At 36.6% G+C, this 25,716-nt stretch overlaps 2 protein-coding genes across 3 annotated transcripts; one reads left to right on the top strand and one right to left on the bottom strand.

Moving 5' to 3' along the window:
* Positions 1-179: 179 nt before the first annotated feature.
* LOC107020558 (DNA replication ATP-dependent helicase/nuclease DNA2) lies at positions 180-19,159 on the top strand. 2 transcript variants are annotated; one of them, XM_015221012.2, is made up of 34 exons: positions 184-924; positions 1,985-2,152; positions 2,235-2,468; positions 2,556-2,618; positions 2,758-2,943; positions 3,024-3,077; positions 3,160-3,221; positions 3,948-4,080; positions 4,225-4,335; positions 4,464-4,560; positions 4,737-4,819; positions 5,736-5,801; positions 6,744-6,899; positions 7,026-7,081; positions 7,220-7,277; positions 7,409-7,519; positions 8,027-8,083; positions 9,237-9,371; positions 9,455-9,709; positions 10,772-10,846; positions 12,055-12,176; positions 12,266-12,338; positions 12,440-12,544; positions 12,693-12,860; positions 15,322-15,391; positions 15,472-15,623; positions 15,877-15,954; positions 16,025-16,117; positions 16,210-16,347; positions 17,488-17,527; positions 17,628-17,701; positions 17,807-17,941; positions 18,613-18,732; positions 18,841-19,159. In XM_015221012.2, exons 1-34 carry the CDS (start codon positions 325-327, stop codon positions 18,997-18,999), a joined length of 4,287 nt encoding a protein of 1,428 aa, XP_015076498.1. In that variant the 5' UTR covers positions 184-324; the 3' UTR covers positions 19,000-19,159. The 2 variants fall into 2 exon arrangements, 1 of the variants encoding a protein (XP_015076498.1); XR_003577307.1 differs by lacking the exons at positions 17,628-17,701; positions 17,807-17,941; positions 18,613-18,732; positions 18,841-19,159 and having other exon boundaries at positions 180-924; positions 16,032-16,117.
* A 939-nt stretch (positions 19,160-20,098) lies between these two features.
* LOC107003624 (eukaryotic translation initiation factor 3 subunit B) lies at positions 20,099-25,479 on the bottom strand. The gene is made up of 11 exons (XM_015201948.2): positions 25,212-25,479; positions 24,553-24,790; positions 23,522-23,668; positions 23,283-23,411; positions 22,960-23,088; positions 22,801-22,884; positions 22,601-22,725; positions 22,242-22,434; positions 21,620-22,152; positions 21,429-21,537; positions 20,099-20,688 (listed from the first exon to the last, which is right to left on the bottom strand). The coding sequence occupies exons 1-11, from the start codon at positions 25,331-25,333 to the stop codon at positions 20,344-20,346; spliced, it is 2,154 nt and encodes a 717-aa protein (XP_015057434.1). The 5' UTR covers positions 25,334-25,479; the 3' UTR covers positions 20,099-20,343.
* Positions 25,480-25,716: the final 237 nt, after the last annotated feature.

The raw sequence follows: 25,716 nt of genomic DNA, 5'->3' as shown, positions 1-25,716 counted from the left end.
TGTAAAAATTAAAATTAAAACTAAATTTTTTTTGAAAAAAAAGAAGCTTGTATTACCCGTAAATCAATTAAATTGAAATATTACAAAAAATGAAAACTTTTGCTTGTTTTTTTTTACTGTAAATATATACAACTTTTTATCTTTATCGGGTAACCAATCCGACGGTCCAGTTTCACTCCCTCCTAATATTCCCCCATTTCTCTTTTGGCGGGAAAATCCATCTCTGAGTTCTTACACAATTTCAACTTGTTTCTTCTCCGATTGACTTAAAGCCCTAGTTGTTCTCTGGTGAATAACAGAAGCTCAGTTCGATCGAGACGTAAAATGCCTCCAAAGAAAAGAACAAGTTCAGGATCAACAAAGAAATCAAGTATTCAAAACCAGAATCTTCAGCAACAGCAGCAGCAATCTCAGCCGTCCAAATTCGGGATCCAGCATTTCTTTGAACGCCACACCCAAAATGCACTCTCACAGAAATCCAAGTCCCTTCTTGTTCCCCACAATTCTAATTCCAATCCCAATTCATTGCAAAACCCTAAAGGAAGTTCTAGTGTATCAGTATCCAAAACTCCTAGAAATGATTTAGATTTAAGGTGTTTAGATTCTAATGAAACAAACTCCGTTGCACAGAAAGGTGAAAATGGATTGGATTTCAATAAGTTTGATGAGGTTAAGTCAGTGTCACAAGTTAAAAGCAATGGAAATGTGGTCGAATCAGATAAAGTTGATGTAGCTGAGAGATTTAAGGATAAAGAAAGCAGTGTTAGTTTGAAAAAAAATGAATCGAGTAGTCCATCTCAGAGTACACCTACTGAGATTGTGGTGGCTGCAGGTTCAGTGGAGGAGAGAAATGATGCAGAAGTAACGCCTGAGTTTTGCAAGTCTGTATCTTTGAACAAGCGATTCAAGTTTTCTCCAGGAATGGTAATTGTCTTTATTTTCTGATGATTGTTACTCAGAACTAATTTCTCAATGCGTGTAGATGAGTGAAGAATCTCCTTGTTTACTCAATAATTACAAGATCGCAACCTTTTTAGACTCATTCTACAAGAAGTTGCGTGATGAGGGATTAGATCAAGGTAAAGGGTAGGAGGAAATTAGCCAGTAAGCTTTGTGATGTAATATCATGAAAAAAAGACTTTTAGGCAATGCAGTTATCTGTGTCAGTGAAGCTAAAGCTAAAGCTAAAGTACTCATTTTTCAGCAGTATCCACTATTTGTAGCAGGTCAAATTCTTGTTCTACTTTATATATGAAGTTGGGAAAGAGAACACTCTGTCCACTTGGTTATTCTTGGAACAGGAAGCTTGGTCAAGCCAAAGCAGTAGCAAGTCTAATTTGAATCCATTATGAGAAAAAGAAAGTAGCACGAATAAATTTTTAGCAGATGATACGCTGTCTATGTGGAATTTGGGAACTTGCAAACCAGGGAAGTTAAAGGGAAGAGTAAAAGCATATTATATAGGAGAGTAATAACTCTAACTACTATAAAAATGAAGTAGGAGAGTAATAACTCTAACCACTAAAAATGTATTTCCCATCAATATGTTTCAAACGTGACAATGAAAGTAGGAGATAAACTAAGACGTATTCTCTGCTTGCTCCATGCTAAGGACTTAGCTTGTGTAGGGTCAGTTTGCTTTATAAGAGTTCTTTTGGTTGAGGTTGTTAATCTCTCGCTGCAAAACGTGTGGAGTCTAGGTTCCTAACTATCACAAACATTGTGTAGACATGGCATGGATTTCCAGCTTGTGGAATTTTGAAGACATGTTGATGGTCTTCTTCGCCCCCAGCAACCTCTTTTATATTGCAAGGAGGACTTTGAATCCACCAGTCATTTAATAAACTTAAATGCACCTTTTAGCCTATATTTTCGGATCCTTAGAATATTGCATCCATGGTTAAGAAAGAACAAAATCTAACTGATTCAAAAGTTTTCCAAGTTTGCTTGTCAGTTAATGAATTAATATGCTGTTGTTTGTTAGTTGATCAAGCAAAGCCAGGATGATGGAGGTGATGAAGTAACATGGAGAATATCTCCAGTGAATGAACGACTACATGCCATGTCCAAACAATTACCAAAGATGGTAAAGGTGTTGGCGGACTCATCACGGTTCAACTCCTTAAATATTCAAGAATGTTCACTGAAAAAGGTACACTAATATAATGTACAGTATGTTGTGGGACATGCTTTGTTAATGATTATTATAATACTAACACTAATGATTACTACAGATGCCTCCTGAGACAGAAATAATGTTTGAGAAATGGCTTTGTTCACCTCCACCGAAGGCACTTGATAAATCATTAGTATGCTCAAAAACGGCTAGCATGAAAAACAAAAACACAGATCACACAATGGATTTGTGGGAAAACAATGGAAACTCTAACTGCCAGAGCAAAACTGAAGTAATCAACAGTCAGAGTCCTTTTCAGACTCCACCATCTCTGACATACGGCAGTGATAAGGTAGTATCTGCATCATCAAACAAGTAAAAGATCTGTTAGTTTTCTTGTAGAAGACATGTTCCTGATAATTTCTGGCAATTAATGCAGCCTGCCAACGTGGTTGATTCTTATGAAGCCAGTGATCAGTTTAGTTCCAGGCAACACAAAAAGGTCTTTGACTGCTCTGGTATTTTCAGTTAATGTAATCATTAACATTTGTTACTCATTTTGTAAACCCATGTTGTGCAGAAGGTGTAAAGTCATACTTCGACAGTCCCAGTGTTTTACAGGTCTATATATCCTGTTTCAGGCATTGATTGAGCTTTTAGACCAAGTAGAAGATGTAATTTCTGTTGAACCACAATGTGAAGAGAAAATTGCATCCCATGGTCATGATGGACCAGCTAAGCCAACTGCCGTTTTGCAAAAATTGGCAGAGAACTTTTGTTCAAGTGACCAAAGGAAAGAGTCAACTATCAATTTTCTTGTATTGGAGGTATGTCAGCTCTTCTCTTATGTAAATAGACCCTTCATGAGAATTATGATCAGTTTACTTTAATCCATATGAAACTACAGGTTTCTGAGAAGCATGAACAAGTTGAAACATCTGGGCGACAGTGCTCCTTCAAGGTTTGTGCCAAGCGCCTTGCTAAAACCTTTTTGAGTTCTCAATAAAACTAGTGATGTGTGGACACCTGTCAATGACTTTCAGGTTTTGCGCTTGCTGAATGAACAAGGTGGAGAAGAAAGGGTTTTAGAATTGAGGGATGAGTGGTAATGAGTTGAATCTCTGTTATTTCTTCTCTCATCAAGTTGCTGAATATACTTATGACATAAATTCACAAACAAGCTATTTCATTGACAGTCACTTTTATAATAGACAAACAATTCTCTTCAATAGCTTCCTCTCGATCTCTGTTATAGTAGAGCACGGACAAGCACAAGATGGAAGATGAACCTTCCTGTTCATAATGACTTGCTACTCAAAACACATTCTACTGCTACTCTTACATCATCTTCCCAACCAACAAGTATAGTTGCGATGATTTTTAGTCTTGCAGAATAATAATCTCAATGTGTATTGTGTTGCCTATATTATTATTTGCTTCTTTAGAACTTTCAGACCTAACGAGATCATCATGTCAAACAGAGATTACTACTGGAAGGACTTTCTAATGACTAGTTTTGTCCCTGTTCTTCTGGGCCTCTGATATCATATGTCTTTTGATGTTGAGGTAGCAGGTTATGTTTGTTTTTCGTGCATTTGAGTATACAAAGGCATCTTTATCCTAAACCCGAAGACAGAAGACAATATTTAAGTCTCATCCACTTTTCTGCATTGTTTCGTTTTAATCTTAGTACCTTCAAGTTGTGAGAAACTGTTATATATTATCAGTATGAACCATTTGTGGAAGAGGAATGAAATCTTCTCTTCTTAAGCTTTGCAATTGTAATTGCTGACAGACATGGTACTGATGAGAAACATAAATCTCCTTTCAGGTGCTATAGTGTTGTTGCACCAGGGGATACTATTCATGTCATCGGTGAGTTTGACAGTGAAGGAAAATGTGAAATAAACCGCGGGAAGAATTTTCTCATTGTTCATCCAGATATTTTAGTTTCTGGAACCAGGGTATGTCCGAGCAATTACTTTTCTTTTGTTTGTTTCAATTCCTCAAAGTGTTGTCTTTCACTGTTCTAGCTTTTGGAAAGCCTTGCTTCCATCAATTGATTCTTCTTCTTTCTCCATTGTGCTTGAATGTTGAGTATCTGTTAGGTTGCTGGCAGCTTCAGTTGTTCAAGGCGAACTGTGCTGGATGAGAGGTTAAAATCTGGCGAGTATTCAGCCGCAGCACTGATTGGCACATTATTACATCAGATGTTTCAGGTTTTAGGAATTAAAAGTTCCTTGTCTTTCGATGCCCATAGGCTCATTTCCTGTCTTTGTTTATATTTTCATTGTTATGCATGAACTAGAAACTATATCATATGAAAGTGACTGACTACTGTTTTCAGGCTGGGCTGATCAGAGAGTCTCCTACAAAAGAATTCTTGGAAGATTATGCAAGGGTAGTGCTCCAGAAGAGTCTTGAGAGCCTATATGCATGTGGAGGTGGGGAACATAAGTTTCTACCAATTGCTTCTTTGTGAAGTTATTATTTACGTTGGCCATCTGAAAACATGCTTTCCTTGAAGTCCTTGAAGGATAATTTTCACTGAACTGTCTCCTGTAAAGCACTTACATGATCCATTCCTTTCAAAACTAACTCAAACTTATGGTAATTGCAGTTAATGAAAATGATACTCACAAGACATTGATTGATGCAATTCCAAAACTACTGAATTGGATACATTCCTTCCAATACTCAGAGGTAAATGGCTCTATAGTTTAACAAGCCTGGCTGATTGTTGTTAAACACTATCTTGAGGCCAATAGTATCTAAGCTGGAAAGGCAGTGTTAATGGTGCGGACTCCTTGTTAGACTAATATTAAATCAGGTTTCTTTGTGCAGCAATGCATGCAACCCTGCCAAGTTTTTTTCTAATACAGAAATGTGAGATTTTATGGATTATTTACAGATTTTGTACACATCACTTGTAAAATCCAAATGAAACAATTGAGAAATACAAAGCTGTCTATGGTACCTAAAGAAAGCGTAGCTAAAGCTATCCTTCGAAGTACTAAGTTCCAAATTGTACACAAACTAGTCCTCTTTGTCACATCAACCAAAATGTGTAATACATGGATACAAGTGTGGTTATCTAGTATGGGGGTGGATCTAGAGGTATGATTTGTCATCACCTAAATCTTAACTAAATGTTGGACAAGGGCCCATACTCTCTCTTCTGTGGATGCGCTATCCCTTTTAGCTATGGTATAGGGAAGGGGAGGTGAGATCTACTTATTGATCTTATACCAGATGAGCCGCCTTACTATGAGTTTAACCCAAAACACAGCTAAACTATGCTTCTCGGCCATGTTGTTAGTCGTAACCAATGCAGCCTAGGTGAATAAGACTAGTGTGGTGTCATCTCACACCCACACCCTTATCAAGTTAGGTCGACCGAGGTGCAGCTGAGTTTTTTAAGGATCCATGCAACAATTCTCCTTTTGCTTTATTCTCCATTAGTTTCTGCCTGCTTCATTGGTGGCTAGACCTTTGTGTTTGATTCTCAGTACATCTTGATTATAGTTTGTGCGGAATCTTAAATCTGTTCCCACATTGATATTATTTCTCTCCATTTTTACCTAATATATTTATGAGCTTAACTAAATGTAACTCTTAGGTTTCAGAAAGCCCAAGCATTGATTTTGGAAGTGAAGATGGAGCTAAGAAGATTAAAGTATCTGAAGTAAGAAATCTCCCTTTTCTTTTCTTGGTAATGCAGGCTTGAATTAATACTTCCAAACTATACCTTTTAAGGCTATGCATTAAATAACTTATTATCTTGAGGTATGAGCTTAGTTTATCCTCAGAAACATAATTTGCAAACATTTCTGATATATAAAGCATTAACCACATCAGGATGATCATTAGAAACTGTTCCATTTTAACAAATTTATCTCTAACATTAGTGTTTTTTCATATTTGTCATTTGTGATGAACAAAATAAAAAAATCAACTAGCTTTACACGGCAAAGTCAAATTGAAACTGAATTCACTCACTCTATCTATTATACTAAAGTGTGGCAACTGGAATAAGTATATTCATATAAATTGTTCTCCTACTTTATAATGTTAAGATGTTTTTAAAAGAAAAGGTTCATTATTAGTAGATGAGTTATGTGACATTAGATGTAAGTTTTGTTTGTAAAATTTATGAGGTAGGGAGATTATTAAAGGATATTTAGTATTGAGCAACCAATGCTATGTGATGATCCAACATTTTTTCTCATAACCTAGACAAAAGTTACTACTTACATTCCTAAAGCATTTACAGGATTCATCCTTCAATTGCGTTAGCTGCATGCACTTGGGACTGCTTTATTTCCAAGATTATGCCTAATTTATTACGTTTGATTGGGTCTTTAGCAGTTTTCTGAAGGACATAATTTGTGTTAAAGGACATTAAACTGCATTATGATGCAACTAATGGTGCTTTTCCGCATTACCAACATGCCAGACCCCTTTTATCCTCGAAAAAAGAATATCATAACATTACCTACAACATGAAATAACTTATATTTGCTTCTAATTGTTTTTCTTTGAAATATATATAACATGGGTCACCATCCAGTCTGCCTATCCTCCCCCAAGTTTATATTCTTTTCTTTTTGGATGACCTTTAATATAGGTACTTGACATTGAAGAAATGGCATGGGCTCCAAAATATGGGTTGAAAGGCATGATCGATGCATCCTTGCTAGTAAATGTAAAATCAAACACCAATGTACCTAATGAGATGATTATGCCTCTTGAATTTAAAACTGGGAAGGCAACAAATGGGCAGGCAAGTTTTTTTTTGAGCATTTGTGAAAATAGTACCACTTAGTGGTGAAGTGACGATAATTCTCCACTTTATATGTTCTTGCTAGGCACCTAACCTCTAGGTTACTGTTGACATTACATTCTGCAGGCAGCTATGGAACATAATGCTCAAGTCATGTTGTATACCCTTCTAATGTCGGAAAGGTGCACAGACCCCTGCCTACTTGCATAATTATTCACCTACTGTTGACATATTTTATTACTTCCTCGTAAGTTGTATATTTTCCTTTAATTCTTGTTTATAGATTCATCTCGTCGTTATCTATTTTTTTTCTTTACTAGATACTTGCAGCATATTGGCCATGGTCTTCTGTATTATCTGCACACAGATCAGACACAGGTAAACTCTAGCATCTTTTTTTTCTTCTCTTTTCTTTTTGATAAACAGTTAAAAACAAGCATCTCTAAGCATTATATAAATTGCCTTTCTTTTCCTTTCCAACCTTCTAACACTACAGCCATTTTTTCAAGGGAATAACTGTTAGCAGATCTGACTTGGTTGGCCTAATAATGCGCCGTAATGAACTTGCAAATGATCTTCTCAAGGCTTCTATAACTCAACAATTGCCGCCAATGTTACAGGTAAGGTATCTACATCTCATCCTGTGACAATTGGATCAAATACAGAAGTGTTTGCTGGTGCTGATATTTTGCATTAGTACTTACTATTCATTGAATATATTGCTGATCGGCTTGCACATAGCAGTGTGTTGTCCACTTAATATTCAGGGTTATCCCACATTCTCGTGTCCTAATTATTCCTGGTAACATATAAAAAACTTAAACTGAAATATATCGTCCCCTCTCCTTGGTTTGGTTGTCTTCAAGGAGGCCCTTAATTGTGTAATTCATTTTGAGTACACTTCATAATTTGTATACGGTGCTACTTCTCTCTATAGAGACCTAAGCATGGTTGTCATCTTCCACAGCTATCCCTGGCCACCATCATTTATTGCCTTAAATTATAAGAAAACACCACAAATACGATCAGAAATGAATTAGCTTATTACATGAGCAAAAAGAATTCGCTTAACAAAATCTTCTAGACATTAGTAACTAATTCTGTTGATTCTCATTCTTTTGATGCAGAGTCCAAATATGTGCAGAGGCTGTCGCCACCTCAATGTCTGTACCATTTATCATAAGGTACTTTGATTTTATTTTATTTTTGAAATGGAGGTACTTTGAGTTCTCAGGGTCTTCATTGCGACAAACTTCCTTTTTCCCCCCTTTTACTTAAATAGACTTTGAAAATAATTGGTTAAAGGGGCCTCCATGATAACTCAGCTATCAATCCTAAAACATTATTGCATCTTTACCACTGCTTGCCTATTAATAAAAATTTCCTCCTTTCATAATTAGTGAAGATTCTAAGAAACTCAAATGCTAAACCATCTACAGAAGAAAACAGGGGAGCTTAGTTGTTGAAATCAGTAACGACATCCTTTGGTTGGCGAATTTGTAATAAATATGCAAATGTAACAACATAAACTCACATAGAACAATGTAGTTCCCTTCTCTGGTTTTTTACCCGTTCATGTGGTTATGGTGAAATAGGTACTTTCTGACTATGTTGCTCGGACTCTTCAAAAATGTCGACGGGTGCGCAGCGGAGCCTCCAAAAATAGTGTATTTTGAAGGATCCGACACGTGTGCCGCAACAGTTTTGAAGAGTCCGAGCAACTTAGCTTTCTGATAGACATATTGGTACTTAAAATTTAACAGAACATTAACACCACATCTATATTTAGGCTACTAGCATTAGACCTGAAATGCACCACAAGACTAATTTTGACATTTATGCTACAACTAGTACTTATGTTGGACCTGAGCTGTGGCAAAAGATTGCATTTATAACATCTGTATTACAACATATACTAGTTTTCTTAGGTCTTAATTTTCTTGACAGAAGTGCCAAAACTTCTTCAGGTTTAAGAAACTAAACATGTAATCAAGGGCTCACAGCTTTTCTGGATATGAATCAATTTGCCTAATGATTAGGAGACAGCATCTTGCAGTGGAAGGACGTAGGAACATATTTGATAATTGAGTGGCAATTGCTTCCTTTTTTTATTTTCCAATTGGGTAAAATAAAGGAGGATAAATCAACATTTATGTTTCCTAAATGAGCCTAATCAATGTTGACATGAAAATCAGCCCTTTTATCTTGATCTAAATATTTTTGCACAATTCTCATCTTAGTTATATCTCATCATGGGGAACATTAACCTTCCACTGGTAATGGAACTTCGTCAAAATTTAAAAACTTATACTACTGTATCCGGAATAATTTTTGTAGGCATACGGTGGCACCACAGAAGGCAGCGGCTTGGGCAGTGTGTTTGATTCACTTGTTAGCCATCTAACAAATGAACATACTAATTTTCTTCAAAAATGGGATCAGTTAGTTGACTTGGAGGCTAAAGAAGTTGAGGTACAATGCGAGGTCGACTGTGTATTAAGAAATCACCTCCTGATTATTGAATATCTCTTTTCTTGTTAACTTTATTTTTCCAGGTTGTAAAGAAACAAATTTGGTCTTCACAAAGTTTAAAGAATGACCTTTATGCTCCTTGTTTATCTTCTCTTGTCCTTGATACATCCGAAAGAGCCACATCAACAAACTTTAGCAAAGGAAATCAATTTACGTATCACTTTGTACATCGAGATTGGACTTCCTTGGGCTTTCATCAACAGGATGGAGCTGCTCTGAACAGTTCCATTTTTCCTGTCAAAAAATTTGAATCCTCGCTTAGGAACGGGGACTATGTGGTATTCTTCTTTCCTGTATTCTTTTTGTTTTATGCCCTCAATGTTCTATTTTCAGTTTTTCACAGCATTCAGCTGAAGTAAGAATTACTGGTCCATTGGCATAACATCATCACTTTGTCTCCAGTAGACCAGTGGTGAGACTGAGCTGTTATATTTTGCATCTCTAGTGAATTACATGATCTTGTCCCTGTGGATTATATTAATCTCATGGCTTGAACTAATGATTCATTTAGTTGGTTTTGTAAAGTTATGACGCCTTTCAGAATTTAATCAATCAACTATGTCTTAATCCCAAATTAGTTGTGAGCTGCAGGAATCCTCTGTATTCATTCTGCTCTATTCTATAGCACATTCCTTGGTGGGCTCTGGGCTCATCCCACAAATTTGTTAACTTAGAGGATTTCGTAGTCAGATTCTCTACTTTCACACTGACCATCAACTTACCAAAACCCTTCAGCTTTGCTTGTGTTTGAGACTGGCTATGCTTCATGAAGCTCGTATAGGAAAAGGGAGTTATTTTTACTATTCAATGACAAAAACAGAATATTAGTCAATTATTTTCTGAAAAGATGGGGGACTTCCTGATTTAGTCGGGGTCATGGCTTACGTTTGTAAAAGCTGACAGCAAACAGAGTAATTTCTAATTTTGTTGCACTTCTTATTACTCCCTCCGTCCACTTTTGTTTGTCATGTTGCGCTTTTCGAAAGTCTTTGACTAATTTTCAAAGTTAAATTACATTACATTAATTCGATATTTTAAACAAAAAGCTAGATATTCAAAAACTATACGAAAAGTACTATACATTGCAATTTTTTGCATATCAATATGATGAAAAATATATCGTAAAATGTTAGTCAAAGTTTTTATAGTTTGACTCTAAAGTGGAAAGTATGACAATTAATACTGGATGGAGGGAGTAACTGATTTGTTTGTCTCTCCCCTACTTGCTCCTATGTACAAGTTGTGATCGTCTGAACTGAAGGTGCAGACTTTTAAGTGTTTGTTTGTATTGTGGTCATGAGCTATCGATGGTCTGACATTATATATTTTATATTATTCAGGTATTGAGCACTGAACCTAGTGGGATACTAATAGCTACCGGAGTTGTTGTAGATATGAGTTGCTCTAGCATCTCGGTAAGTATTTTATCTTTACCAATTCATTCTATAAAGAAGGGGTTGTTATTACTTTAGTGACTCTACTTCTAACCAAAGGCTACAATAAGCCTAGGATGCATGGATATACCTTGTTTTCAGTTCCTTCTTTTTATCCTCCTTAGGTAGAGCCTTCCAAAATTTTGAAATAATCTCATTGTTTCCAGCAGAAATAGGAAATTTAGGGCCCGTTTAGCCATAAAAAATATTCACTTTTTTCCACAATAATTTTCACTCTATTTGAAAATAAGTGTTTCGCCGTGAAAATTCCAAATTCATAATTCCAAATTAAATGCTATCCTCTCATTTGCAAAAAACATAACCAAACACAACTCTATCTTCAACTCCAACTTAGAAATTTCCAAAAAGAAGTGATAAATATTTGGTTTCTATGGCCAAACGCCTACTTTTCAGCTTATAACTTGTTTTCTAACTCCATCTTCATTATTCCAAATCAAATGCTCTCTTCTCTCATTTGCAAAAAACATAACCAAACACAACTCTATCTTCAATTCCAACTTAGAAAATTCCAAAATTATGGTTTCTATGGCCAAACCCCTACTTATATATCTCATCCACCAGTATCTTTGTTAATGCTTTAGCTCTCAGTTTGGTCCCTTTCAACAGCTGTAGAGCTTTTGCCTTTCTTTAATATAAAGGTAGCTCCAGCCTATACAAGGGATCATAAGAATGAAATATTTTTATTAATTGATTTACAGAAGTAAAGCTTCACATTAATGTTCATTTTTGTTTCCACTTTAAAAAGGGAAACTACTTCAGGACCTGAAAGCATTGTCCAAAATGAAAAGCTTAAAAAGTATATGCACGGAAGTTGTCTAAACCAGCATTCTTCTTAAGAAATAATTACAACTGAAGCACACTAGTTTGCAGCTTACTATATTTACTTAGAAGCCAAAGCTTTTGCTGTAAATATATCTACATTTATACAAGATTGCCCGCAACCTAACATATCTATCTTATCATAGTATTGTTTTCAAGTAGTAAAGGTCCATTGTCACTCATTATGAAGTGAACCATGCTACATTCCCATGCTTTTCTTTGATTAAAAAAATATAAAATTGTGGATTTATAATCCTTTATGATAATTCTGGACAAGTTTGGATGTAAGCTGAACCATGGAGAAGCATGCCCAGCTTTTAATTGTCTAATAGTTTACTTTCATTATGTAGGTATCTCTTTCCAAACGCTTAAGGCTACCAGGAAGCAGCCGGACTTCACAGGCACAAGATCTTCATCAGCAGTTGTGGCGAATTCATAAAGATGAATTCATGGGTTCATTTGCAATTATGAGGTATTCTAATTTTTTGTTATGTTTTATTATTCCATCTGAAGCACACTTTTTTTTTCAAGTGTAACTTACTCCTGCTTTTGGTTTTGAAGATTCAACCTCATACAACTGTTTCTGCAAAATGAGCAGAGTTCTCATCTGAGGAAGATGATAGTTGATCTGGAGGTGAATGCTCTACTTAATTATGAAATTTATTTGCAGCTCGTCAGCCACAGTCACCCTCATTAATGAATGATAAAAAAGAATCTTACCTATGAATTCTGCAGGTGCCTAGGTTTGATAGTGGATTTCAATTTAGTCAAGATCCTGCCATTTCATACATTTGGTCACAGAAAAACTTGAATGATGATCAGCGCAGAGCCATACTTAAGGTGAAGATATATTGAAACTATCTATAATTTGATTTATAGTTGCACCTGAAAATCACAAATATAGTGAATTATCAGAATCATACTTGGAATAAACTAGATACAAAGCTGTATTGGGTACCCACAACATATTGAGTTGTCATTACTGCAGATACTCACAGCAAAGGATTACGCGCTGATACTAGGAATGCCAGGGACAGGCAAAACATCCACTATGGTCTATGCTGTGAAGGCACTGTTGATGAGAGGTTCATCCATTTTGCTTACCTCCTATACAAATTCAGCTGTTGACAATTTGCTTCTCAAACTGAAGTCTCAGGTCATCTCTATCCTTGATGCCACTAAAGAAGCCTAGTGCTTTTGATCTTTGTTTAACTACGTTTATTTACAGACTATGATGTATATCATAACTTTAGAAGGTATTTGGGTGTAAACTGGTGTCAACATTGTATAAACTCTTTCTTTAAAAAGGTCCTGTCTTGGAAAAGCTGGATTTAGTCAAAGGAAGAAATATACATTCAGTGAGAGGCATGCATATGAGTTAATGTATAGCATTAGGATGGAACTGATGATTTAAGAAGCGCCTACTGTAGCAACTACAGTCCCTAGTTGCTTCTACTGGTATTAATGTTACATCATCATTTCCTCTTTATCATTCAATCATTTAGCAACAGATGCGTACACATCCCATTATACTACCTCCAAATTCCTAAATAAATCATACCATAAATCTATTGCAGTCCTATCAGTTCAGTGTCAATTGTATTCACTCATTCAGTAGATTGGTAAGTGTTTTCCGGGACTGTCTCATTTCTGAACCCTAATCTACAAAAGTTACCAGTGACTAGTTGCAGGATGGTATTATTCCTCCCCAGCTAGCCACAAATGCACTTCATATCTTTTGCTAATTTAAAACCGCTGGCCTACATCCAGCCAATAATGCAATGTCTCTTTGGCTTTTTGAGTTCACATGAAGTGAAAGAATACTTGATAAATGATTTACGAGAATGGCTTTCATGGTTTCCAGCTGTACCTGAAGAGCTACCTATGGTCTTCCAAATTCATTTTACTATCTTCTAATCAAACAAGTTCTCAATCTTGTCCCTTGCAAGTTGCATGTTAGAATGCAAAGTAGGACCTTATGTTGAATATATCTTGAGCCATGATAATCCTAAGTAGGTCAGTTAAGGAGTATCTCAATTTGTCATTTGTGTTAAGTCTCCCATATTGGTTGTGGGATGGGAATTTGGTTTTCTTATATGGACTTGGGAAATCCCCTCCCCTCTTGAGCTAGCTTTTGAGGTTGAGCTAAGCCCAATGGTTGTATCTATTATGGTATCAGAGCTAGGCCCAAGTGTTGTATCTATAATGGTATCGGAGCTAGGCCCATCCCAATTCGTTCATCAGATGTTCTTGATCCATGCACTAGGCTTCCAGCCCTGGGTGTGACGGGAGGTGTTAAGTCTCCCACATCGGTTGTAGGGTGGGCATTTGATCTCCTTATATGAACTTGTGTAATACTCCTCTCTTGAGCGAGCTTTTGAGGTTGGACATGCCCATGTGTAATATCTATCAGTTTGAAGCTCTCTGGAAGTGTGTATTAACTCTCGTGGGGTAATTATTTTGATAGGGAATTCTCATAGGGTTGCAATTTGTTGACTTATAATTAAATAATAAAATATTATGAAAGTGGAGTTATTCAATGGATAAGGTAACACATTACAAACTTTTCTGCTTAACTCAATGTATTCTAAGAAAGAAAGACTCAAATGTAGGCATTCATTTTTTAATATAATCAATAATAACCTTCAAACTGTCTTGTAATTTGAAGCATTTTATATAGACTATTAGCTTCATGGTGGTAAACCAAATCTTATCCTTCTAACCCGTCTTTACATAGATTTAGATTATCCAGAGCCCGCCAATTTTTCTGTAAAATGACAATTACTCTTCATTTATAAATGTTTTTGTTGAAGTGTGTGACCATCTCATCCAAAAGTTGGATCCGCTCGGGAGAGCACACTTTTATTAGTTAATGATATTCTCAACACGCCACCTCACGTGTGGGCTTGATTCTTGTTCATGGGCCAAGCATGTGGAAATTCTTTTTAAATTCGGGTGGCAGTGAGATTCGATCTCAGGGCCTCTGTCTACTCTGATACCATATTAAATTAGCACATTTTTATTAGTTAATGATATTCTCAACATGCCCCTCATGTGCGGGTACGTGCCTGATTCTTTTTCATGAGCCAAGCACGTGGAAATTCTTATTAAATTCGGGTGGCGGTGAGATTCGATTCCGGGACCTTTGCCTGCTTTTATATCATGTTGAAGTGTGTGACCATCTCATCTAAAAGCTTAAGTTGTTAGGGAGAACACACTTTTATTAGTTCATGATATTTGCAATAGTTTCCAAGTAAAAGATATATTACGTTATCCATTTAGATATTATAATACATTTGCAGCCTGTTTGCAAGTAAAATGAAGCCGATTGACTCACTCATGTAAGTGTTATCGAGGAAGATCTCTCTTTGCTTCCTTCCACTAAGGGCATGGATCTTTGAAATGTTCTGCTATAAATGTTCTATTTACATACTTCAACAACTTATTACTGAGTAATGAGTATCATATATTTTTCCTAGTGCTTTACTCTCTGGTATGCTTTGCTGACTGTCAACCACAAGACACAAGTGATGTACTGCTTAACTGCTTTTATATACACATAATAATCCAAGTAACACTTCAGGGGGGCAGTGGGACTAACATATATACTGTTGCAGGGTATAGATTTTATACGTATTGGAAGATATGAGGTTGTGCACGAGGAAGTTCGTGAGAATTGCTTATCAAGTTGGTTTCTTGTAACATTTTCAAAGAGTTGCTTCATGATTTGCCCCATGGAATACTTACTTCTGGACTTTCTCCTACAGTGATGGACACTCATGGTCTTGAAGAGATAAAGCAGAGGCTAGAGCAAAGCAAAGTTGTTGCTGTTACCTGTTTGGGGATAACTAGCCCATTGCTTTCAAACAAGAGATTTGATGTGTGTATCATGGATGAAGCTGGACAAACTACGTTGCCGGTATGTTCATAGTTTGCGTTGCAGTAAAGATTTGAACATTTTGGTCAATAAAGGTAGTGAATGAGGTTAACTTGTTACTTGTCATAGTTCTGGCCTTTATTGGTTGCAGTTGTTCTATATAAGCTAAAGTAACAGCCTCCTGTGCTTTTCTCTTCTATGTTTCTATAGCTAGTTATTTAATGAAACTACATTTGTCACCAGATGACAAATTCATTTCGGGAAAACAAATGACAATATTAGATTTACAATCCAGGTATCATTGGGACCATTGACATTTGCATCAAAATTTGTTCTAGTTGGGGATCATTATCAATTACCACCACTTGTCCAGGTATTTCTTGATTTCCTCTGCTAGCTCCAATGCGATTATAACTTGTGACACAAAACTGTTTGCATATTAGAGTGCAGAAGCTAGAGAATATGGAATGGCAGTTAGCCTGTTCTGCAGACTCTCAGAAGCTCATCCCCAAGCAATTTGTGCTTTGCAAAGCCAGGTATCCTCAAAATTTAGTAAGATGTTGTTTCCTTCCACCTCTGACGCTGGTCCAGTTTGATATAGTTGCCACTACTATGCTACAACTTGCAGTACCGCATGTGTGCAGCGATAATGGAATTATCAAATGCCTTGATATATGGTAACAGATTGCGATGTGGTTCTTCTGAAGTAGAAAATGCAAAAATCAAGTACACAGGATTGCCATCTGGGCCTAAGTGGATAAAGGAGGTACTATCAATTGATTTCATTGCTTCCAAGTTTGATGCTGCTTTATTTTAGTACTGATCCAAACATAAGAGGGCTGCCTCATCTGGAAAGAATGACATAGGATGGAAAATAGAGGTTGCTTCCAACTATGATGCTACTTTATTCAATATATGTTCCAAAGAGGCCTTCACCTTCTAAAAATGACTGATGTTTGGACGGGAATTATACACCTCGTGAAACTTGTCATTGTTTGAGCACTCATAAGTTCTTTCCTGTAAATAGTTGAGTGTCTGAGCTGGTGGTTCTTCTCCGCTAAGCTAATACTCAAATTTTGTTCTTCTGACATTCACAAACTAATCTGCACTTTCTAATTGCTTCTCAAGGAGTAAGTCTTGTTATATTCTCATGTATCATGTCATTACCACAGTGTAGCTGTCATCTTAGAGTATTACGCTTTCATTTATATGTACTTTTTCAGTGTGCTTATTTTAGTGAATATTGCTGATTAACGGTAATCTAGATGAGTGACAACACTAAAATTTTCCTTTTTCTGAAGACAGTATATGCACTCAAATGAAAGAGGGGTCAAGTAAAACCCTAGTGCATCTCTAGTTTTAGAGTTTCCGTCTGGTATATAGATACATTGTGACACGTCTTTTACCATTCTTTTCTGTCCTAACACGGAAACATAAAAAGATCCAGTTTCTAACTGAAGCTGTACGACTTGTGAATCGTGAGGCTTTTGGATAATTATTTGGTTGATATAATATGTTTAAACCAAGGGAAAAACAAAATACCCTACAAACATGTTCTTCGCTAACCTTGTATTAATGAAACAGAATTTTTGGTTAATTCGCTGTTCACAGTTTCTCAACTTTGTACAAAGTGGTGGGGCAATGACAAGGAGTTCAATAATAAGATGAGGTCATCCTCGTCAAATATTGCTCATTCAATTTTGTGTACAAAGGTCATGATGGGAATGTAGATAAAGGATAGATTTGGTGCAGTGATTTGGAATGAGCAATGTTTGACGAGGATGACCTCATCTTAAGAAATTATATTCCTTCCAGAAAATATGTTGTATGAATTGTGAGCGCTGACACCCCAACTGCTCGCTTTTCTATTCTGTGAAGTAATCTGGTTTGATTGGTCTTTTGACAGGCTATGAATCCAAACAGACCCGTCATCTTTGTAAACACAGGTTGGGCAAATTTCTATCTCAAGTCAAATTATGCAGGCTTGTCAAATGAAGTTTAATGTCCTTGTCCTAAACTGTCGCCTCATCCTTGTTTCCATACTAGATTTGTTGCTTGCATTTGAAACAAATGACCGGAAAGCTGTTAATAACCCAGTGGAAGCAAATATCATTGCCGAGGTGTGAATGCCTCTTGTTTTTTCCATGAACATTTTAATGACCATTATCATCGGATAACAAGAAAATATTGAGCTCCAATTCCTGTATGATTATTTTGGCCTACAGATCGTGTGTAGATTGTTGAGCAGAGGTATATTGGAGGAAGATATAGGCATCATTACACCCTACAATTCTCAGGCAGATCTGATCCGGCAAGCTGTTTCCACATCAGTGGAGATACATACAATTGATAAATACCAGGTAATATTTTTGCTGATGTGATTACATTCTCGAAAAACATCTTCAGTTTTCAACTTTTCTTATTCAGAAGAAGAAGCTGCTTTACCGAATGGGATAATTTAAGGGAAAGAAATTCAGTAGACCAGCCTAAATAGAAGCATAGTTGTCTAAGGTTATCCTTTGACATGTTTAGTAGTTGTCAATTATATACTTGGTTAGTCTAGTATATGGTTTTGATATGGCTATAGGATCCTGAATGCCAGCTGAAAGAAGGCAGAAAAATGGCTGGCTTTCCATTTATGAAACAGAAATCCGGAAGCCTAAAGCTTCACAACACCCAAGCCCAGAACAAGAATTCTAATCTAACAATGCTACTTCAGAGACACTAGCTTTCGTCCAATGTTGACTTGGCCCTAGATAAAGCTACTTTAAGTCCTCGTACAATTGGTTCCCCATCTGTCCTCAAACGTTTAAGATTTTTTTGTGCCAGTTGTTAGCCTCACAAAAGCTCGTTTGCAAATCATGAATGATCCAATCTACTCTGCTTGCTTGTAGAGTCATTTTGCTGTGGCTTAAGGATGTCTTGCAGTTGCATCAAATAATGTGACTACTAATGTCTTAGCCACTTTGCTCTTAGGTAGAAACTAGTACCTTGCTGCTCCTAATGTCCTAGTTTTAATCTATGTTTGCAGGGAAGAGATAAAGATTGCATTCTGCTTTCCTTCGTAAGGTCAAGTGAGAATCCAAGGAACTACATTTCTTCATTGCTTGGAGACTGGCACAGGATTAACGTGGCTCTTACTCGTGCCAAGGTTTAGATACGGTTTCTCTGAATGGAATTTTTCTTCTTTCTGAAACTTCTTGCACAAGTTCATCCTGACTCTTAAGTAATAATGTACTTCTCTTTGTTGATTGAACAGAAGAAGTTGATAATGGTTGGTTCATGCATTACGCTGTCGAATGTACCTCTGCTTAAGCTTCTTATTGAGAAGGTGGAAGAACAAGGTGGCATTTTAAGCATATCCAAGAAGGATATTGCTCATAAACCAGAATTGAGAAGATGCTCCAACCTGAGATGATGATAAAGATATTGCATCCAATTTTGTGATTTGCGGTCATGTAAATTAATGCAAAATCTACTTCTCTAATGTAAATGTAAATATTGAGACCACACCCTCGATTCTTTTGTAAAAGACAGAATTCTATTGAGAAATGAAGTTCAAGACCAAACCTATCAAAGAATGTCTGATGATTTGTTGGATTAAAGGCTAGAATATTTTACACTTTCATCAGTAAGCGAAATGACTGGCATTGGTCTAATTAAATTTGCATTTTCAGTTTAGAGGCATTATATGTCATAGAACAGTATTTTTTTTTACCTACGTAAAAAAAGGCAAAAGCATGGAGCCAGTATCTATTGCATTTAGCCAACTAAGTAAAAACTGTTATTAAAATATGTTGAGAATTCTCAAACTCCCTTCAATTAACAAACTAAAATTCGTTCTGAAGTGAAGTACCGCCATAGATTCATCACACAGCCTTCTATCACCAGAGAATATGAAAAATACTCATTCAGTCCCTGAAAAGCAATTTACACTATGGGACTATGGGAGCGACCACTTACCCCTATTCTTGTATTGAACTGATATTAATATACCTAGACACATACAAAATCAGGTGAAATATATACGGAAATCCATGTATAGAGCTTTTGATGAAGAAGGGGATTTGTTGGAAGATTCTGTTGAAATTACTTTCAGATTTGAATTTCAATGTTCAGATTTTTCTATATAAGAGAACATCAGCTCAAAAAGATCGAACACAATTGTGTAGGTGAAAAGAAAAAGAATTAAGACTTGTACTATACCTTTTCGTTGTCGACATGATTTTCGGTCTAGGCATTGGTATGTTGAGTTACGTATATTTTTTGAGATAAAAATTGTTATATGCTAATTTAGTATCTGATCAGGAAAGGTTTTGGTTTCTGGTAATGGATCTATGAAGACTGAGGGAGAGAGAAATGATGTTTTGACTCTGTTTTCTTAGCTATGATGTTCAGGTAATTGGGTAAAGTTGGATGAAACTTTCAAAGGCTTAAAATGTATGTTTATGTAGTGAACAGTGTATTGTGCACAATTTTAATATATACTCGCATACATTTGCACATAAATCACTAACTGGCAGGAAAAATACCCAACAAAAATATAATGAAAAGGTTTCTGTAATCAAATTTATTGCACAGGAATTTCTGACTGACAGACAGACAAAACTACCAACAAGCAATGAAATGAAAGAAAATGAGTCGGAAAAAAACAAAAAAAGGGGAGTGTTTTAAACCAAATATCCTTCCTACCTAAAACTCTGTTTCTCTTTCGTGGCTGTCGCAGAAAATGTTGGACTGGGGATTCTCAAACTACTTGAATTCACTGTTGGCTATCTTCAAAAGGAATAACCTCCTCCTCAACATTTAGTATTTCCTCTACTTCAACTTCCTTCGCCTCGTATTCCTCCTCTTCATCACTGGCTTCCCCATCACGCAACTTTTCCCTCTCCATTTTCTCCTCTTCATGCAACCGCTTCCACTTACTAATCCATGCTTCCCATTCTTCTTTCAGCTTCTTTCGCTTCTCGCGGTCTTGCTCGCTCAACAGCAATGAAACATCCTGATCCTCTGCTTCATACTTCTTGCTGTACTTCTTCAAGTTCTTAGCAATCTCTTCCTCTTTCTCCTTACTTAAGAAGGATGGTGGCCTAGGGCGCCACAAAAACTGTACAAACAAGAAGCAATGTGATATATGAGTATAGAATGTATCATGTAGTGGATATAAGCATATTCCTTCAGAAAAAGAAAAAAACGCATAGTCAAACAGAGCTCAACCGCACAGCAATTACAAGAAGACATAGTAAAGATGACAGGTTGTAACACATTTAACAAAACTAGTAAAATGTGGTACCTACCTTAGTGTTCCAATGTGCAAAATGCAAAGTAAAACCTGCAGGAGAGCTACCTAAAGTGCTGAGAAACACAAGTCCAAGCACATTTAACTATCATAAACCCAGCCCTAGAGCAGTCACCTAACATACACCACTGACCACATAATTGCAACCTTTAATCATAACTACTTGCTTGTGACATCTTGAACAGAGATTAGAGAAATAATATATCTCACAAAATTGGCTATTAGCCACTTCTAATCTCACATTTCTAGTCTTTTTTCACTTAAAAGCAACTCCTTGTGATATCCTTGCTACATCTATTAAAATGGAAAGAGTAAATACACAGTAATATAACATGGGGAAAAAAGTGCAGTAAGCAATGCGCTGATGGCAGAGCAGATTCTAATAAATGACGGCTGGAAGTATGTTCACACTAGATTTTTCCAGTTAAAAAATAAGGACTATTTGTGCTCAATAAAGAAAAGGAACAAGGGTGATTTTGAGTTTCAAGCCCAAAAATAAGGAACTATTTAGGCTTTTTCTTGCAAAAAACACATGGTAAGATTATTACCTGGAAAAAATGATCCTTGAGTATCCTATACAGCAGCTTTCCGTTGAAAGACCAGATGTTGAATCCATTTTCCATCTCATGAACTGAAGTAACAGCTGTCGCTACATACCTATAATTGCAAAATAAAAAAACATAAGGACCAAATAGAAAGGTCTTACAGGGCAAAACTGATGAGAGCAAAATCCAACTACCTTCCAGTTGGATCCCATTCGACATCTGTTGCCATAAAATGCTCAGCAGATGCCATGGTATCAAGCTCATCGACGTCAAAGAATTCCAACTGTCCATTGAAACCTTTCATTCCAGCCAAAATAATGAAGCGGCCTCCAGGTGACCAGTAGAGAGCATTAGCCTGCTTTCCCTTGAGAGTTGTCAGCTTTGAAACACGGCCCGTGTTAGTGCCAGACCGCATAGAGTAGAAACTGACATCTGGCCGGGGGTTGTCACCGTGGATGACAGCGAACCTGTGACCCTTAGGCTCCCAAGCAAATGCAATAATTTTATCATTCTTGTTGTCAAGCTCCAAAACCTCAATTGGAATATCCCGTTCTTTGATTCTGAAAAGCTCAAAACCAGTGTATGTGCTTTTCTTGGTCTTCGTGTACCGGTCAACTTTGACAGCAAGGTAGTCTCCATTGCTTTGCCAATACATTTTGCAATCACTTACACTGAAGAGATTCTTTTGCCTCAACTCCTCTTTACTTGGGATTTGCACAAGACTTACCTGTCAATTTAACACAGGTTTAGTTCAAATGCAAATATGAGTAGTTCCTCCAAATTACTGGCAACTTGCACAGAAGTTCTAGAACAAACCCTGGCAGGTTGATTTCCACATTCAGGAACAAATAGTGAAAGAATTGGATCTGTTGGTGACCAGCTAAAATCCATAACATTTTCAACCTTGATAGATTTCTTGTCAATAAGTGAGAAAGTCTCTGTTTCATAAACAGAGATGACATTCTTTCCTATTCTTGCAAAATACTTATCCTCTTTACCACCACTCCACCTGAAATCATTTTAAAAAAAGAAGGTTAATCCCACCATCCATTTTTCATTGTATTTTTAAGTCTCCCATATCTAAGTATACAATCAAGCATGCAAATGTTAGGAGTGACTGAAAGAGGTGGTAGAGAAGGATAGAAAATGCCTCCAACAATAGGATCAAAGCTCACCTAAAGACTGGCCAGGACACACCAGTAACACCTCCAGTTCCTCCAACTGCAAATTCATCAGCACTTCCCTTGAAATCTCTCATCACTTTTCCAGTTCTCACATCAAAAATATTTAGCACAACCCTCTGAAAGAATCTGTATTAGAGAGGACATAGTATGGCTACAATTGGGTTTACAAACAACATAAAGCTCAGACTTACGTGAGTGTCACGAGGGTTACTAGGTTCATGGCTGCTATATGTCACCAGATATCTCTCACCGGGGGAGAAATCAATCAGCTTTACCTGCATTTAAATTCTGTAGATTTAAGTCATAGAAACCTGCATAAGTTTATTCAGAGAAATAAGCACAAAACTAACCTGAGGATGTGCATAGCGCATGAGGCGGTTGAAAGTGGTGGCACCACCCCAAATTGCAGCGCCTTGTCTGTGAACTGTTGCCAAGTAAGTTCCCATAGGGGACCATTGAACAAAACTCTCAGTCCAATACTGCACTCCAGAAGACATCATTAGCAAAGATTAGTAATGGCCCATATGCATAAAAGAAAGAAATATCCTTTGAAGGATAAGGTTCTGTACAGAAGCATTTCATTTTTTGAAAATATGAGATGCCAAACAGTACAAATAAGAGCAACCATGCTTTGACAGCTAAATGAGCAAAACGAGAAGAGAAGTCTCCTTACAGGACGTTTATAAACAAGCTCAGGCTTCATTTGTCTTGCATCATTCCAGAGGACCTCCGTGTCACCGCCAGACCGAATCACATACTGATCTCTAGCTTTGTCATCAGTAAGCCACTTTTGCAGCATCTCCTGCCATCGACACAAACATCTCAGTAATAGTAGATGAATGAAAAACTGACACTAGCATCTAAGACTCCGTGCTGGTTGACGAAAAACACAGAGCTGGTGAAGAGCCAAACCACTGGAACATAAGGCTTGATCTCTGGTGGAGCCCACTCATCTGGAACTTTCAGGAACTTCTCAATGTCTTCAAACATGTTAACAGCAAATATATGTGACCTATCTAACTTGTATCCGTGTGTCTTCTCCTTACTCAGATCAGCTTCCTAAAGCAGGAAAACATAGCAACATGATGATCATTAGCCAAATGAAATTAGATATGTCAGCTCCTAGGTTGTCTAGACCTCCAACAACAACACACGCAGATCCATTTCTACATTTTAGTTCATAGTTGGATATAACAATTTAAAAAAAAAAAGTGGATAGACAAGTGAGCACTGAGCAACTTCCTGCATTTAGTAAGCCATGGATCACAACATTTGAACCATATAAGTTCCTCATATCCACATCACACAAGCACGACTTAAGAGTATAACAAATCTAGGATGCAGCCAAGACATGTTTATAATCATCATCTAACTAAACACAGGTTATGACACTTCACAATTTCTCAGTGTAGATGACATGGTGCTAGCCTGTGAGCATTTTACTTTTAAGCTGGAATTTCCAATTTTTACATCTTTTATTCACTCATAATCACATGCCCCTTGTCCCAATTTATGTGATGGCACTTGACTAGGTACGGTGTCTTAAGACGGAAAGGAAAACTTCAGAGACTTGTGGTCTCAAATAAGAGACAAGTATTTGTTTGTGTGGCTACAAATCATCTCATTAGGGATAATGATGGGCATTTTATAATTAAATTGTTACTAAATATAGAAAGATGTCATTCTTTTTTGGACTGCCTAAAAAAAGAGTGTCATCTAATATGAGACAGAAGGATTAATATTCTTCCTAGGCTAAGTAAGAGATTTGCACATAGAAAGTACTAAACAAAAGTCGAGACAACATATTCATCACCTATCACAAACATAAAGATGGTAAAAGAATTAATAAATCACATCTCTAAACAATTCAGTTACAAGTGTCAAGCATTCTGTCTATAAAAATGAGATACTCTATCGCTGCTAAAAGAGACAAATTGGAGTACCTGAGGAGTATTATACTCTATAAAGCAGTACCCAAGTGTTTTCTGAGTCACAGGATCAACAGGCATATTGAGACCACCCTCCTTAATAACACCAAGTTGGCTGTAAATTTTCCGAACTACTCCTTCCAATTTCTCATATTTCTCTTTAGGCACAACTGGAAGATTATCCACCACCAGTATGTTTCCAAAACCTTGATCCTCCTCCATCGCGTCCTCCTTCAACAAGTCTTCATCGTCACTGCCCTCGTCACACCACAAATTCAAGACCCACAAGAAGTAATATAAACATAGCAATTGAGAAACCAAAAAATAATTATAAACGTAAACAAAAGAAACAAGACTAAGCAGAACACATAAGAATCGATATATAAATCAAATCAAATCTTCACAACATAATTTAAAAGAACGGTAAGAGAAACACAGTCGATATGAAAACTTAATACATTGAACTGGATATGAATACGATAATAAATCCAACAAACCCAGTAAAAACGCTAAAACTTTCTAATCTTTTCAAAACTATCAACCAAAGACATAAATTCAAACTCAAGAAATTAAAAGAACATCAAAACCTCACCTCAATGAGAGAAAAAAACTACACACTTTACAGCAAAGTAGCAGAAGCACATAAAAGTGCAAGAAAAAATCAAGATTCAGACCTGGGTATCCCCATATCATCACCAGGAGGAAGATGAATAGAGTCCAGATTGATTTTTGCAAGATCCACACCAAGCCTCTCAGATATAGCTCTGATTTCATCCATAGAAACCACTACCGACATGATTGAATTCAACTTTTATGCTCTTTGCTTAACTTTTTTTCTGTGCTCAATTCGTCTATGACAAGGTGCGAAGATAGCCACTTTGAAGGAGAAGTAGTGAGATTAGGCCTTTAGGGATAGAGCGCAGTGTATTGTGCAGGCACAAGGAGGTAAGTTAGGGTTTATAATTCTGCTCCGGGTAAACGGGTCGGGTACAAATACTATACCCTTTAACCCTATCCATAATAAGAAAATTTTGTATTTGAAGAAGAAAAACAATATAATAATTTCTTAACCTTATATAAAAGTGAATAATAATATATTATATTAAATATACATATACACAAATATAAATTAAATCATCTTAACCTAATTATATTAAATATTTTATTGAATTATGTTTC

This window comes from Solanum pennellii, chromosome 1, assembly GCF_001406875.1.
Source record: "Solanum pennellii chromosome 1, SPENNV200".
Taxonomy (NCBI): Eukaryota; Viridiplantae; Streptophyta; class Magnoliopsida; order Solanales; family Solanaceae; genus Solanum; species Solanum pennellii.
The sequence above is the reverse complement of the archived record's forward strand: the minus strand, read 5'-3'. Positions and strand labels throughout refer to the sequence as shown.